Raw genomic sequence first — 16,612 nt, 5'->3', positions numbered from 1 at the left:
GGTTGAGGAGAACCTGCCAGAGGAGGTGACATGTAAGCTGAAATAAGATGGGCTAGAAGGAACAGCTGTGGGGAGATGTGCAGAGTGTTCTAGGCAGAGGGAACAGCCAGTGCAAAGGCCCTGTGGTAGGAACAAGCTTGGAGGAGGGCCCAGGCCACTAGTATGCCTGGAGCAGCCACACTAGGTGAGTGAAAGGCGAGCAGCTGGAGATGAGGAGGGAGAGGAGCACAGGGCCCCAGGCAGGCAGGGCCTTACCAGTGAGGAGTACAATTTTTTTTTTAATTGTGGTAAATAACATATACGATCAAATTTACCACTTGAACCATTTTTAAGTGTACTGCTCAGTGGCATTAAGTACATTCACACTGTTGTGCAACCATCCCCACCATCCATCTCCAAAACTTTCTCGTTTTCCCAAACTGAAACTCTGTCCCCGTGAAACACTAACTCCCTGCTCCCTCCAGCCTTAGGAATTTTAAGTGGGACAGGAAGCCATCAGAGAGTTTTAAGCAGGGGACATGATCTGATTTCATTTTAAGAGATCACTTTAGCATTATGTCACTACAATTCACAACTCTTCCAGCCCATGTCGATTAAGCATCTACTGTGTGCTGGGCTCTGGGGATAGAACAATGAACAGAACAGACCCCCTGTCCACCGCTTATCATGGGGAGACTGATTGAAACAAAGAAACACAAAACACCGTGACGGCATCTAGCAGCTCCTCCTGTACCTGTGTGTCTGTTTTTTCAGCTTGATTGAAATATATTTGACATATAAGATTGTGTAGGTTTCTGGTGCATATCTTGATGATTTGTTTGATATATATTGTAAGATGATTATCACAATAAGGTTGACACATCCATTACTTCACATAGTTACTTTGTGTGTGTGTGGTAAGAACATTTAAGATCTACTCTTAGCCTCTTTCAAGTATACTGTACAGGCTTGTTAACTAATCACCATGCTGTACATTACATCCTCAGGACTTATGCATCTTATAGCTGGGAGTCTATATCCTTTGACCAACATCTCTCCTTTTCCCTCACCCCCCAGTCCCTGACAACCACCATTCTACTCTTGGTTTCTATGAATTTGGTTATTTTACATAACTGAGATCACTCAGTATTTGTCTTTCTCTGCCTGACTTATTTCACTTAGCATAATGCCCTCAAGTTTCATCCATGTTGTCCCAAATGGGCAGGATTTGCTTCCTTGTTATGGCTGAATTATATCCCATTATACATATATACACCACATCTTTATCCATGCATCTGTGAATGGACACTTAGGTTGTTTCCATGTCTTGGCTATTGTGAATAGTGCTGTAATGAACACGGGAGGGCTGATATCTCTTCAAGATACTGGTTTCATTTCCTCTGGGTACATACCCAGAAGTGAGATTGCCAGATCATATGGTAGTTCTATTTTTAATTCTTTTTTGAGGAACCTCCCTACTGTTTTCCATAGCGGCTGCACCAATTTACATTCCCACCAGCAGTGCACAAGGGTTCCCCTTTCTCCGCATCCTCACCAACACTTCTTATCTCTTGTCTTTTCGATGAAGCCATTCTAACAGGTGTGGGTGGCATCTCGTGGTTTTGATTTGCATTTCCCTGATGATTCGTGATGTCAAGCACCTTTTCATGTATCTTGGCCATTTGTATCTCTTCTTTGGAAACACGTCTACTCAGGTCCTTTTCCTGTTTGTGTGTGTGTCTGTTTTTGTGTGTCCATCTCTGCAGATATGTTGTTCTCTCCTGTGTGTCCTGCTCTCTCTGTGTCTCTGGGTCTGTCTATGTATTTTTCCCTGTCTCTTTGTCACTATGTATGTCCTTGTATTTCACGCAGGTGGTTATCTGTCTTTCTTTATCTGTGCCGGTCTATGCCAGCCTGTGTGTTTCCCTCTCAGCCCATTTGTCCACGAAGACAGAATGCTTAGTCATCCTCACAGCTGAATAGGGATAAAACCCTTCAGAGATTGGGCTGGGAAAAAGAGGCCATAGCCAGGCATGCAGATAAAGATAATAAATCACACCTGAACGTTTAGAACTCAACAAGAATTTAAGCACTGAATAGCCAAACCTGTGAGATGCAGTCAAACAGTTCTCAGGGAAGTGTGAGCCTTCAAATGCGCTTATTGGGAAATGAGGAAAGTCCAAAACAAATAGCACATCAGTTTCAGCTGAAGAAAGAAAGAATGGAAGGGGCTCTCGGAGACTGAGTTCAGCTTCACAGATGGGGAAACTGCGGCCAAGAAAAGTTAAGCCACTTGCCCAAGTTCACAAAGCAGAGCAGTCACAGAAGAGCTGGGATTCAGAACCAGGTTTAGTCCCTCCCAGGCCATTGTTCAAAGACTGTGGAGACTTTTGGCATCACTTGCTTTAGAATTCTTTTTTTTTAATTATTTTACTAAAAAAAAATAAGAATATGTCATGAATACAAGATAAGTGTTTTTTTGTTCTCTTCACTGAGCTTCCTGGTTGCTCAAATTTATTATAAATAGTACCTCTTGCTCAAAGAGTTGTCCCCATCTCCCAGGACAGACTGGCGCCTTACAAACTTGACCCTTGATTCCTAGATTGGGGGAAGTGGGGACTCAGCCTCAGAGACTCTTGGGTACCCACTCCCCAAAAGCAGGATTCAGGGGAAAGAAAAACTCGGTAGAAACAGGGTCGAGAAGGGGGTGGGCAGCCCACCTTCTGTCCTCCCCCTGCCAGGAAGCAATTTTGCAATCCTGACCCCTCCCTTTCCCCTGCCTGGCTCAGGTCCAGCCCCTAACGGGAACAGGATGTGGGTGGAGACTTCCCCATGGCTGGTGCCCCTGTCCCCAGCCCAGGCAGGTATAAGGCCACCTTGCCAGACCAAGGGAACCTGGATGGAAAAGAGAGAGGCCGCCATGTCCTCTTGGAGCCCAGAGCGAAAACAGAGGTAGGTCCCCACCCCGCCCACCCTGGGCAGGCCCGGACACCAGGCAGTGCAGAGATCCATGGACATTCCGTCTGACCCACTGAAGTCACAGGGCCAGACGTAGGCCTGCAGGCTGGAACACACTGACCCTCAGGCTCCATCTATGGACAGACTCATTCCCATACACACACTTCCTGCAGAAAGCCCAGGTGGTCCACGGGCTGTAGTAACCAAGGATGTTCAGGTGGTCTCTAGGGCTGCTGGGCTAGGGTATTACTGCTGGAGGGACCGGGAGGAACAGAAGCCCCAGCCCTCGAAGGGTTCCAGTACCAACTGTAAATCTCACCATCCCAAAGCCAAATGCCTGCCTCCAGACCTGTACAAGGCAGGATGCACTTTTCATGCTCAGAGTCCCGTTTGTATCTGGAGTCCAGAACTCTGGAGCAAGATGGGGCTGGGCACAGATAACCTAGACAGGGCTAGACAGAAAGAAGAGCAGCCCAGAGGGGGAAACTGAGAATTCTGCTTGGAGGGTCAGAGAAAGCTTGGGAGGCTCAGAGAAAGCTTTGTGGAAAGGGGGCCATTGGAGCTGGGGTTTTGCAGGATGAGTAAGAGTTCATAGGCTCTGCCTTCAAAACATGAAGCCAGGGAGACAAGAAATGACCCAGAAAACAAGTGAGAGCAGAAGAAATTAGCAAGTTGGACTGCAAATAATTAATAGTCCCTTGGGGCTGGGCTGGCAATGGGGAAGGGTAGTATGTAGGAGTCAGACTAAGAAACTCAGGTTTCATAGAATTCTTCCTGGAACAGGAGCTACTTCTGGCAGCTGTGGTGGGGGGGTGGGGTTGAAGGTGGAAGCCAGGAGAGGAGGAGGAGGGGACTGCTACACTAGTCCAGGCCAGCAATGAGGTGGCATGGTCCAGGGTGGTGAAATTAGAGGTGGGAAGAAGCAGGCAGATTCTGGGTATATTTTCACTTTGCTGGGTATATAATATCATTATTTTGACTTATTAAGCACTTTCTGTCATTGCCTGCAGCCCAGTAGGCTGGGACTCCCATCTTTCTAGAATCCTCTTCCTGCTGCTGTTATTTGTGGTCCCAGCCCAGGGGGTCACCCCAAATCCAGACGCCTGCCTGGTGTCCCACTCAGGTAACGGCAGCTCCATCTCCTGCCAACCACCTGCCAGACTCCCCCACCACTTCCCAGCTGACACCGTCTACCTGGCCGTGGAGTTCTTCAACCTGACTCAGCTGCCTGCCAACACCCTCCAGGGCATCCCTAACCTCCAGGAACTGCACCTTTCCAGCAACCAGCTGGAGGACCTCTCCGCCAAGTTCCTGCTGCCCGTGCCTCAGCTAAAGGTGCTTGATCTGACCCGCAATGCCCTGACCCGGCTGCCTCCTGGCCTCTTCCAGGTCTCAGCTGCCCTCCACACCCTGGTGCTGAAGGAAAACCAGCTGAAAGTTCTGGAGGCCTCGTGGCTGCACAGCCTGAAAGCCCTGCGGCATCTGGACCTATCCGGGAACCAGCTCCAGACGCTGCCCCCTGGGCTGCTGGCCAGTTTCACCGACCTGCTCATCCTTGACCTTGGCAATAACCAGCTGCAGACTTTGCCCCCTGACCTTCTGAGCGGCCCCTTGAGGTTGGAACGGCTGCACCTCGAGGGTAATAGGTTGCAGGAGCTCAGAGAGGGCCTTCTGGTGCGCCAGCCAAAACTGCGCTACCTCTTCCTGAGCGACAACAGGCTGGCCACGGTGGCAGCCGGTGCCTTCCGAGGTCTGCAGAAGCTGGACATGCTGGACCTCTCCAACAACTTGCTGACCACCGTGCCCAAGGGGCTCTGGATGTCCTTGGGGAAGGCTGCCGGGAACATGAAGGACGGCTTTGACCTCTCAGGTAATCCGTGGATCTGCGACCAGAAACTGGACAACCTCTTTGAGTGGCTGGTGGCCAACGAAGACAAGATGTTCTTCCGCAATGACACACGCTGCGCTGGCCCTAAAGCCTTGAAGGGCCAAACCCTCCTAGCGGTGGCCAGGTCCCCTTGAAGCCTGGGGCTGGGGGCGGGGTGGGGAGGCAAGGCTTGGCAGGACGCTGCACCCCACTTAGCAAATAATCCCACCTTCTAAGGGTGAGGCTGGGCTTCCCATAGTTGCCGGGACCTGTTTTGCCCATGTTGCCCCAAACACACCTCGGGCTCTTCCTGCTTCCTTGCCTCTGCTCAAGCTGTATCCTCTTCCAGAAATCTCTTTCCCCTATTTCCCGGGTGTCTTGGTCTCTGGCTCCTCCAACCTGTCCTGGCCACACTGAGCTTGGCTCAATCTGTCTCTGTCTCCCCCAGTTTCAGGGGTTCTCTGAGTGCAGGGCCTGGGGCTGGTTCCCTCTTACTCAGCATCACTCGGTTTGAGGTCAGACTGGAAGGGGTTAATAAATAACTGTTGAACAGAATTGGATGTATTTGCTGTGTTCCTTGCATTCTCCCAAGGCGAACTCCTAGGTCTCCAGAATGAAGCAGAAGGAAAGGAGAGGCATGCCATGAAATCCCAAATGGATAGCAATTGGTATCTGATGGCTGTGACTGCTCCTCCTCCTTCCCCCATCCTTGGATTTAACTGGTAATAAAACCCTGACCATTGCCCAAGGTGTCGTTTTACCAGTGGATTCCTTCCAGAGCTTGTGTCCTGGGGAAGGTTTAAATTAAACCAGACTGCTTCAGGGCTCCAAACAATTTTTCATGCTGGCCTGTGATAACCAGGGGAGCAGCTGCCCAGGACGAGCATGGGCAGGCTGGATGAGGCTGAACAGCTGGGCAGAGGCCCTGGGGGCTGTATTTTCACAGCTCCAGAACCTCGGGGCCACCTTCCAACACAATGTTGGGCATGGTGGGGGTCGAGGTCAGACTGGGGGGACCCTGGGATGTTTGGGGCATGCTCGGTTTTTGCAGCTCCCTGGAAGGAGGGTCATGCCCACGTTGGTGGTCATTCCAGGTGTGGTGATGAAAGCCAGGGTTCTGCAGTCTGGCAGAGCTGTGTTTGAATCAGATTCCTCAATCGCTAGGCGACCCAGGGCAAGTGGTTTAAGTATTCTGATCCTCACTTTGCTCGTCTGTAAAATGGGGATCCAAGTGAATGGGCCGGCCTGTCTTCCGGCCTAGTTAAGCGGCAGGTTTTAAAAAGTAAAAAGACCGTGAGGGCTTGCCCAAGGTCACTGGGCAAAGCGGTGGGGGGCTGTGATCGTCCTCCACCGTCTCTGCGGCAACAGCAGTGAGGGTAACAGGTGGCCAAACTTAGCCAAGGAAAGTAGCTCAACTCTTAGCATAGAGCGTCCCCGAGTTGCTATGGCAACCGCGGGGCGCTCTGGGAGCCCCTGGGTAGGGCGAGGGGCCCCGGAGCCCCGCTCCGGGCACGCCCCTCAGGCCTCTCCCTATTGGTCGGTCCTCGAAGGTCCCGCCCCCAAGTCACTATAAGGCGGGCGGGGAAGGCTGGGGTCGGAGACTGGAGCTTAAGTTGGGTCTGCCGCGGTACCTGTGGGCTGAAGCTGAACGTGCCCGGGTGAGTACCTCGCAGGCGGCGTTCAGGAGTGCCCAGCAGGCCCGGGGGCGCGGTGGGGGGGGGGAGGCCGAGAGTCCAGCGGCTTGGGGAGAGGAGTGGCGTGACAGGCCGGAGCAGGTGGCTGAGACCCTTGGCCCAGTTGGCAAAAGCTCAGGACCCAGTTGGGAGAGGACTAGCGTTCTGAGGGCGCTGGGTGCGGACGGGGGAAGAACTGCAGGCGGGGAGTCTGAGGTCGAAGTCCCGCTCTGAGTCTACTTAGCTAAGTGACCTTGGGCCCACCATGGACCTGCTGTGTGCCTCAGTTTCCCTGTGTGTCAAACTGGACTGTGGGTTTACTGGGATTCTGCGGCAACCACCTAAACTCCCGCAGGGGGCTGCTTGCACGGTTCCATCCCGGGCCAGGGCAACAGAGATCTTCCCTAACTGCAGCGGAGGCAACAGCCCACACAGGTGAAGGCATTTGCCCAAAGTAACACAGCAGGTAATGGGCGGACTCGAACAGGTGTCTCTCTGCCCAGAGCCCATGCTTTGAATCACTGCAGGGCCTCCACTTTGTCAGAGGTTTTCTACTGTGCACCTGCTGTGTGCAGAGCCCTGTGCATGCATTGTCCCTGCCCAGGGCGCTCTGAGGTAGGCATTATCATTACCTCATTTTGCAGATGAGGAAACTGAGGCCCCAAGAGGGAAGGAGATTTGCCCGGGTCACCAAGCCCAGCCAGACAGAACCCAGGGCCTGAGCGGGAGCCGGGAGGGCTGGCGTGCAGGGGCCCGTCACTCTGTCCTGCCCCCAGGGTGACCCTGTTTGCAGTAGGCATGTCAGAAGACGAGGCGGCTCAGGCCCCCAGACCCAGCTTGTGGGAGCAGGACCAGCAGGTAAGGGGCTGCACCTCCCATGGAGCTCGGCACGGGAGGAGGTGGGGGCAGTCCCTCCTGGGACAGTTTCAGACTGGGTCCCCCTGCTCTTGCTTCGAGCACCTTACTCTGAGGGCATTTTGGAGTGTGGTTGGGGGAGGCACATTCTACCCATTTACCAGAGGGGCAAAGTGAGGCCCAGGGAAGGGTGTGTCTCTGGGGTGTGTCTCTCCAGACACTCTCAGCCAGCTTACCTGGCTTCTGCCCAACTCTCTCCCACTCCCATCTCCGGGTCTCTACCTGTATCTCTGTTTCTGTGTCCACCATCATGGCACTCTGAACAACAACAATAATAATAGCAGCAATCACGGCCTATGCTCTGCATCAGTCACTGTTCCAAGCGCTTCACATATTGTACTCCTTGAATCCCCATCACAGCCCTAAAAACCCATTTTACAGATAGGGAGACTGAGGCACAGAGCAGTTCACACACTTGCCCAAGCTCACACAGCTTGGAAGTGGAGAACCAGAACTGAACGCAGGTGGTCTTGCTCCAGAGGCTGTGCCCTTAATGACCAGACACTAATTGCTCTTCCCTCAAGGAGACTGAGTCTTTCAGAACCGGTCCCGCTCTGTGTGTGCTGTTGAGAACAGGAGCTCTAGGCGCACCTCGGTGTGGGTGTCCATTGCCTGCACACAGCTGCGCTCAATGCACTTCCCCCCCACCCCTCTCACCTGCCCCTCGTCCCAGCCCAGAGAGGGTGAGTGGGCTCTCTAGCATGTGGCTGAGCCCCCCACCTCCACCTGGGACCCCTCTGATGCCACCCCTTCCTGCAGAACGTGGTGCAGCGTGTGGCAGCCCTGCCCCTGGTCAAGGCCACGTGCACCGCGGTCTCCAATGCTTACAGCGCCGCCAAGGACAGGCACCCGCTGCTGGGCTCCGCCTGCCGCCTGGCTGAGCACTGCGTGTGCGGCCTGACCACGCGTGCCCTGGACCACGCCCAGCCGTTGCTCAGCCACCTGCAGCCCCAGCGTGAGTCCCCCTGGCCAGAGTCCTGGGTCCTGTGGTTTGTCCCACTGCCCCACCCTCTCATGCTCCATCTGCATGACAGGTGCTGCAGTGGACCCCCTGAGACAGGTGTCCCTCTGCAGTCTCACCTATGCTGTGTGCCTTTACTCTGTCCACATGCCTGTCCCCCATCCTCCTGTGTCACCCCCTCTCTTGGTCCTTCTGCCTGTGCCATCTCACCCTCCATTCTCTGCCTGTCCCGTCCCCCATTCCACCTGCATCCCTCATGCCCTCTGTCTCTGCTTATTTGTTCCTCTGTAGTTTGATCACCTGCCCGTCTGCCCTTAGCTGTTTCCTTGGGGCTCCCCTCCTTTTGTCCCCATCTTGTCTGTCTCACTGTCCTCCTCCCTTTGGTTAGCCTGATGTGCCTTGGGTCCCTTTGTCTGTCCAATCTCCCTCCCCTGTCTGCCCCTTCCTCCACCTGTCCTGAGCCTATGACCAACTCAGGGGATCCAACCTGGCAGTGGGGTTGGGGGACAGAAAGACCCTCGGCCTCGTATCTGACCGAGGAAGGGGATCACCTGAGGGTCCCAGCCCAGGGCCTCGCCTGCCTCCTTCTCAGCCAGCTTGTGTGACCTTGAGCCTGCTCGCTGGAGCGTCTGAGCTGGACATGGATGAGGAGTCACCTTGGTGCTGGCAGCAGCGGTGGCAGGGTGGAGGCGGAAAGGGCAGAGAGGCAGGGTCCAGCCTGGTGGCTCACCCACACGCTCAGGGTCCCGGCCCTTTGCAGGGGGCTAGCCAGGTGACCCCTCTCTCTTTCCCTCCGTGTGTGTGTGTGTGTGTCCTTTTTTCTCTGCCTCTCCCTCCAGCATCCCCTCCCTCTATGTCCCTGTGTCCCCCTCTCCCTTGACATCTCCCCGATTCTCGCTTGCTGCCTCTCTGTCTCCAGTGGCCACAGTGAACGATCTCGTCTGCAGGGGCCTGGACAAGCTGGGGGAGAAGCTGCCCTTTCTCCAGCAACCTTCAGAGACGGTACCCAGCACCACCAGATTGTGGGGAAGCTGTAGGGGGTGGAGGTGGCAGTGAGAAATGCAGCCTGGGCCAGCTGGACTCCAGGACCCGGTCAGGCTTTGGTCAACTGGAACAAAACAGCAGCCAGATGAAAATAATTGACACCCTTGTTTACTGAGCACATAATATGTGCCAGCTGGTGCTGGCAATCCCTTCAGCAACTCCGTGAGGAAGATTTGATTTTCCTCCATTTTATAGGAGGGGAAATTGTGGCCCAGAGCCAAACAGGGGCCAGGGGTCCTTGCCTCGCAGCCCCAGGGAGCTGGGGGCAGGGGAAGGGAGCCGGAGACCTACAGCAACTGGAGCTGGGCCCCTTCCGCCAGGTGGTGACCTCGGCCAAGGACGCGGTGGCCAGTGGCGTGACAGGCATGGTGGGCCTGGCTCGGCAAGGCCGCCGCTGGAGTTTGGAGCTGAAACGATCCATGAGCCATGCCGTGGACGTAGTGCTGGGCAAGTCAGAGGAGCTGGTGGACCACTTTCTGCCCATGACTGAGGAGGAGCTTGGTAAGGCCAGAGGCCCCCCCAGCCACCGCTCGCCCCTGAATCCTCCTACCCATCCCTGGAGGTTACGGATCAGAGAGGTCCCGGCCTCACCCAAGGCCACATAGCAAATCAGTAGGGAACATGGAGCTCCAGCCCAGGCCTGACCTCCCCCAACCCGCATCCTACTAGAGATCTGACTGCCCAGAGCCCCAAGAGTATATGGGGCTTATAGACTTGAGGGCCACGGCCTCCAGCTGGTGGCCCTCCATACTGTAGTATTTGGCCTGTGCAATGCCTTTAAAATGGTTTAATTCATCACATGCATTTAAAAATCAGGTTTTGCCCTACAAATCCTGATTTCTAACTTGCCTTGGAAAATCAGATATTTGGGTTGAATGGCGTCCTCCCCTTTACGTGGTTCCCTTGAACCCTACCATTCTCCAGTGTTCTGCATCTAGTCCGTTGACCCTGGAGACAATCTGACTTCCAAACCCTGCTTTATGGCACTAGAGGAACATGGGGCGTGCCCCCTCCTTCGCAGAAAGGCTGTGAGCCATTGTTGAAGCACCTTCTGTGGGCCAAACACTTGTAAGCGACTCTTTCATTATTATAAGCTCCATTCACAGATGAGGAAAATCGAGGTAAAGAGACCTGGGATTCACACCGAGGCAGTCAGTCAAGTGGTTACGAGTGCCTGGGTTCGAATCCGGGTCGGCCTCTTGCACCCCGTGGGACTTCACCTCTCTTTACCTTGGGTTTCCTCACCTGTAAATAGAGCTAATAATAGTGCCTACATGGTAGGGCTTGGGGACGGTCGCATGAATTGATATTGTAGAGGGGAAATATACAAGCTGTGGGAGCCCATGGGCGTGTCCACCCAGAAGTGGAGGGCGTGGCCACGCTGACTCCCCTCCCCATCCCGTCCTCCAGCGGCGCTGGCAGCGGAGGTTGAGGGCCCAGAAGTGGGCTCCGTGGAAGAGCAGCGGAGACATCAGGGCTACTTTGTACGCCTGGGTTCCCTGTCGGCGCGGCTCCGCCACCTGGCATATGAGCACTCTCTGGGGAAACTGAGGCGGAGGAAACACCACGCCCAGGACACGCTGGCCCAGTTGCAGGAGACTCTGGAGCTGGTGAGAGCCCTCTGTCTGCCCCCCTTTCCCACCCCGTGATGCAGGCCAGCATGCGTGGATTGAGTGCCCGCGGACTACCTGGTCCCCTGCTAGTCTGAAAGGGGGAGGCGGAACTGTGTATGTGCAGGGCTGGGGCAGAGGAGGGACCCGGGGCTGGAGGCATTCAGTGGGGGTCAAGGCTCAGCTTGGGGAGGCAGGAAGAGGTTTTGTGGAGGAGGGGAAGTTATAGGCGGTTAAGATGGATGGGAAGAGAGTGAAGGTACCTCTTCCTGGGCTCTCCCGTCACCAATCACAATCTTCCCAGCCTTTAGGTTCTAGCTGATAACCCAGCTTCTTTCCCCGTTGTGCATCGCTCCCTGCTCCAAAGGACCATAACAGCTCCTGTTTTCTGGGTTTGATGAGTTCAGACGCCCCTAACCTGCTCCTCCTGCATCCCTCTCCCCATCTCAACTGATGACAGCCCTGTCCTTCCAGGGCCTCAGGCCAAAACCTGGGAGTCACCCTCAACTTCCCTCCTCTCCTCCTCTCCCACATCCGACATATCAGCCAGTACTGTTGGCTCTGCCTTCAAAGTCTACCTAGAACCCGCCCACATCTCCTCCTTTCTCTTGCTCCACCTGGGTCCAGCCCCCATGATTACTCAACCTGGTCCTGGTTTCCCATCCTGGACCCCACAGTCTGTCCTTCCTGAACCAGCCACCAGAGGGCACCTGTGAGCACCGGAGTGGGCTAATTTCACTGAGCAGAGTGTCCTCAAGGTTCATCCATGTTGTAGCGTGTTTCAGAATTTCCTTCCTTTTTAAGGCTGAATAACAGTCATCCCTCAGTATCTGCGAGGGATTGGTTCCAGGACCCCCCACGGATACCAAAATCCGAGGATGCTCAAGTCACTTCTGTAAAATGGCGCAGTTCTGCATCCACAGATCCAACCAACTGCGAATCTTGGTTGCATCCGCAGATGCAGAACCCGCGGATACGGAGGGCAGGCTGTTCTACTGTGTGGATCACGGTTTATGTCTATTAATCTTCTAATACCTGCCCTGTCCTGGGCACTGAAGGCACAGTGGCCCCCTCAGGACACTCACAGTCCAGTAGGGGGACTAGGGTCATGATGGGAGGGCATGCTGGGTTCTGTGGGACCCGGAGGAGGGATCCACCCAGCCAGGAGCCGGGGAAGGGAGACTTCTTGGAGTGGGTGACGTCTATAGTGAGACTTGAACTGAAGTGAACCAGGCAGGGGGATGGGATGGAGAGGAGAGTGTTCCTAGCAGAGGCACAAGCATGGGCAAAACCTGGCAGTGAGTCTGAGTTTCAGGGGAACCACAGGTCTCAGGTCTGGCAACGGGCAGGGGAGAAAATGGGCAGATCAGCCAGGCTGGATCAGTAGGCGCGGAAGGTTCGCATACAGTGGATGTTCCGTAAATGCCTGTTGAGGCCAGATCCACACTAGCGTCCTGGTTCCCCCAACACTCCAAATCCTCCAGTTCTGACTGCTATGGTCCCCGTCCCCACAGATTGACCACATGCAGTGTGGGGTGACGCCCATCACCCCAGCCCACCCTGGGAAGGTGCATGAGCTGTGGGAGGGCTGGAGCCAGCACTCCCCAGAGAACGGCCGCCGCAGTCAGGTAAGATGGCGTGGAGGAGGGGGGTTGGGGGGGCGTGGGAGGGGTTTCTGGATCTGCCAGGGGTTGCCAGGGGCGGGGCTCCAGCCGGCTCCAACCAAGTACTGAGGTCAGCTGGTTGGAGAGTCCGTGGGGAAACTGTGGCAGGGCGGGGGTCCTGGTGGAGGTCCATCCGGGACACCCAGGCCCTTCCCCTCCCCCCGCCCCCCCCTCAGGCGGAGCTGGAGACCCTGGTGCTGTCCCGTAGCCTGATGCGGGAGCTGCAGAGCACCGTGGACGCGCTGGAGACCAGCGTGCGGGGCCTGCCCCCCAGCGCCCAGGAGAAGGTGGCCGAGGTGCGGCGCAGCGTGGACGCCCTGCAGGCCGCCTTCGCCGACGCCAGCTGCTTCGAGGACGTGCCGGCGGCCGTGCTGGCCGAGGGCCGGGGCAGCGTGGCCCGGGCCCACACGTGCGTGGACGAGCTGCTGGAGCTGGTGGTCCAGGCCGTGCCCCTGCCCTGGCTGGTCGGGCCCTTTGCGCCCATCCTCGTGGAGCGGCCTGGGCCCCCGCCCGACCTGGAGGCCCTGGTGGATGAGGTCGTGGGGGGGCCCGACCCCCGCTGGGCGCACCTGCACTGGCCAGCCCAGCAGAAAGCCTGGCAGGCCCAGTACGGGGACGGGATGGGCCTCTCCGGGGACATTCCCGAGGAGGAGGCTGAGCCCCCCAGCTGCCGCAAGCACACCGTGATGCCAGAACTGGACTTCTGAGCCGATGGGGCCGTGCGGCAGCGAAGGCAGCTGGAGGCCGTCCTGCACCCCGAGATCCCTGCTGCCCCCTAGCAGCCATGCAACAGTATTACTAGCCGATGCCTTGGCCTTGGCCTTGGCCCAGGCACAGAGTTGGGGGCTGGGGACCTAACTCTGAATCCTAGACCAGCTTCACTGATATTAGACCATCCCTAGTCTTTCCCTTGGACATATGAGGACTTGAACCTAACTCAGGTCTGACTAGCCCCAAGCTGCATTCACTGGCTGTGGTCCCGCATTGCCCCACCCCAAGAAGCTGATCAAAACTCCCCAGAGAGTTGCATGTTTTGCCCAGATAGAAGCACACGCTTGTTTGGGGTTTTGAAAAGTGAGTGTCCCCTTCCTCCCCCAGCTTGTCTATCCTGGACTGAGGGGTCCCCAAAGATGCTTCAACGGCTGGACCTGCCACACCCACTTGCTTTGCTGTTTGGGGTTTTGCTCTCCAGAATAAAGGTGCTTCGTGTTGTCTAAAGGCCAGTGGCCTCTGTTCCAGCCGAGGTGGGTCTCAGTGGCGGGGTGCTGGGGGCCTCAGAGGTGTGCGACTGTATGGCACGAGCCAGGGTTCGAAATTTCAAAGGAGTGATGCCTCCCTGACCAGCTTGATATCTTGTCTGGAGTTTCACCGTTAGTGCCCCACCCACCCACCCGGGTTAAGTATTCAGATGTAGGTTCCTGGAATGGAAGCTGTTCCCACTTTAATGAATTTCTTGGAAACTGCAAAGGATCAAGAGGAGGGAGCTAAGAGGGAGCAGCCCTTCCTATGCCCTCCTCACTGGACCTGTAGGAGCTGAGCTTGCTGTGGCTTCTCTGGCTGCACTGGTCAGGATGGGGGACACAAACGCAGGGTAAGGGGCACAGGCCAGTCTCGTGGGGGCTCCCCGTCCTCTGACCGTGTTCTTGGCTGTCCCTCAAACTCCCCTGTGGCCAGGCAGGGTGTTGGGAAAGCACAGTCTGATGTGGTGAGGTCAGGGTGTTCCCTGGCTTCCTTGGGACCTGGTACAGGGGTGGCTCTGGGAGTGCCAACTACTTCCCACCAGTTAGATTCACCTCCCTGCCCCTCCTCGGGAATGTCCGTGGCTCCCTTTGCCCTCAGACCAAACATCCACGTTCCTCACCCTGGCATTTGAGGACTTCTGGTTTCATCCTTGGGCTGATAGAGACACTGCTGCAGTCCCACTGAATTGTGCACATTCCCCCACCTCAGGGCCTTTGTTCAGGCTGTGCCTGGAATGCCTCCCCGCCCCCATCTCTCAGCTACATCTCATCCATCCTTAAGCCCAGCCCCAATGCCACCTCCTCCAGGAAGCCTTCTCTGACTCTGCCCTGACTCTCCCCTGGTGTGGGATAGCTCCAACCCTCTGCAGCCCACCTCCTTGGGGCTCTAAGTGCTTTCTACCTGGACACAAACCACAGGCAGCCTTGCCTTCTCTTCCCTCACAAGGCTGGGGGCTCCTGGAGGGCCAGGCTTGGTGAGGATGAGCTGAATGACACACAGAAGGGGCAGGTGACAGAGGGACCGGCTCAGGCAAAGGCACAGCAGTGGAGAATCAGTTTGACCAGCACTGAGGGGAGGGAAAGAGCATGAGGTAAGTCCTGGAATTTGGGGGGAGGGAGCAGTAGTTAAGGCCCTGAGGTTGAGTCCCTGCCTTGCCTACAAACGGATGGGTAAGCAACTGCTCCTCTCCAAACCTCAGTTTTCTCCTCTGTGAAACAGGTATGAAAGGAGGAGTAAGGCAGCAGCCCTCAATCCTAGTAGGCCGTTCACCTGTGGAAGCTATTGTTCATTCACTCATTCATTGGTTCATTTAATAAATAGCGCCTGCTGTGTTCCAGGTAGTCTTGTACCCTGCAGGCACGGCAGTGAGCAAAATGCAGAAAACGCCCTCTAGGAGGGACAGACCATAAACAATAAAAATAGATAAATTTTTGGTCTTAGTAGGTGATGAGAAATAAAAGCTGGAGGATGGGGAGTGTGCAGGGGTACAAGGAGGACGATATTTTTTTAAATAGGAGAGGAGGGGTCCAGGAAGATCTTTCTGAAAAGGTGACATATGTGCAAAGATGGACGAGCATTCCTCACAAAGGGCAGCTAGTGCAAAGGTCTTGGGGCAGGACCGGGCCTGGCGTGTTGGAGGAACAGCCAGGAGGCCCGTGTGTCTGGAGCAGAGTGAGCGAGGGGGAGAGAGAGGGAGGAGGGAGGGGACAGGGTGGGTCTTGTGGGCCACAGGAAGGACTTGGGCTTTTACCCTGAGGGAGGTGGGAGTCCTGGAGGTCTGTGGGCAGAGGAAGGAAGGGGCCTGACTCGGTGTTTATGATCTTTTTTATTATTTTTGCTGGGTTTCTCCCCCTTCGCTATGCTGTGGCAGGCCTGCGGGGAGGGGAGGGGAAGGGAGAGGCACACCCTGGGTTTCCCACCCCCCTTTGCCACCACCTTTGGGAAGCATTGGCTGAGGAGTTTGGGAGACACCCCTGTTTTGTTCCCCAACTGTTTGGCAAACACAGTGATGGCTCCAAGGAAACGACCTGGGGGTCATCAGGCCCAGTGGCTGGACCTTCCCTCCTCCCAGCTTAGCACCCAGAGCCATCAACTGGACACAGCTGGGATCCCTGTCCCAGGGGCGGGCAGGGGGCATTCAGGGAGGGCATAGCAGTCATGTCTCTGCCTGCACACCCACCCACAGACAGCCTGCTGGTATATAGGCTCTGGGTCTGGGTTCAAATCCTGTCTCTGCCACTTCCCAACTCTGTGGCCTCAGGTACAGGATGCCTCTTCCAGAAATCCACCCTGGATGGATCCAAGCCCACCAGGCCTGGATCTCACTTCTAGGGAACCTCCAGTTCCGTTGGTGTCCTGTCTTGGTCTGTATTTAGGCCCTTTCTCAAGGGAAGTCCCTTCTGGAGAGTGACATGTCCCCTCACTGCTCAGGACAGACCCTGCTCATCTCTTTCTGCCTGGACAATGCTAAGCTGATGTTTGCTGAGCACCTGCTAGGTACCAGGCACTGGGGTTAACAGGTTACACGCATGACCTCATTTCACGCTCACAACTACCCTATGAGTTGGTCCGTTTAGCCGAACATTTATTAAGTTGCCAACTGTGTGCCAAGTATTGTTCTACTGCAGGGGACACAGCAGCGAACAAAAGGCAGGCCTGGTGGAGGTGAGGGAAGAAGCTGTGTGGGTGTCTGGGGAAGA

The 16,612-nt window shown here is 55.7% G+C and overlaps 2 protein-coding genes across 7 annotated transcripts; both read left to right on the top strand.

The window, feature by feature from the left end:
• Positions 1-2,791: 2,791 nt before the first annotated feature.
• On the top strand, positions 2,792-5,353 carry LRG1 (leucine rich alpha-2-glycoprotein 1; the record flags this gene model as incomplete). The annotated part of the gene is made up of 2 exons (XM_082621351.1): positions 2,792-2,931; positions 3,948-5,353. 2 exons carry the CDS (start codon positions 2,792-2,794, stop codon positions 4,957-4,959), a joined length of 1,152 nt encoding a protein of 383 aa, XP_082477477.1. The 3' UTR covers positions 4,960-5,353.
• A 147-nt stretch (positions 5,354-5,500) lies between these two features.
• PLIN5 (perilipin 5) lies at positions 5,501-15,487 on the top strand. 6 transcript variants are annotated; one of them, XM_082621348.1, is made up of 9 exons: positions 6,446-6,462; positions 6,833-6,943; positions 7,254-7,335; positions 8,152-8,347; positions 9,273-9,355; positions 9,718-9,898; positions 10,808-11,007; positions 12,522-12,635; positions 12,848-15,487. In XM_082621348.1, exons 3-9 carry the CDS (start codon positions 7,276-7,278, stop codon positions 13,376-13,378), a joined length of 1,365 nt encoding a protein of 454 aa, XP_082477474.1. In that variant the 5' UTR covers positions 6,446-6,462; positions 6,833-6,943; positions 7,254-7,275; the 3' UTR covers positions 13,379-15,487. The 6 variants fall into 6 exon arrangements, with proteins under 6 accessions (XP_082477473.1, XP_082477476.1, XP_082477475.1 ...); XM_082621347.1 differs by lacking the exon at positions 6,446-6,462 and adding an exon at positions 5,501-5,526 and having other exon boundaries at positions 6,833-7,335; XM_082621350.1 differs by lacking the exon at positions 6,833-6,943 and having other exon boundaries at positions 6,407-6,462; positions 7,274-7,335.
• The last annotated feature ends 1,125 nt before the right edge of the window (positions 15,488-16,612 follow it).

This window comes from Mesoplodon mirus (genome assembly GCF_964341445.2).
Source record: "Mesoplodon mirus genome assembly, chromosome: 5".
NCBI lineage: Eukaryota > Metazoa > Chordata > Mammalia > Artiodactyla > Ziphiidae > Mesoplodon > Mesoplodon mirus.
This window is presented reverse-complemented; position numbering and strand designations above follow the sequence as displayed.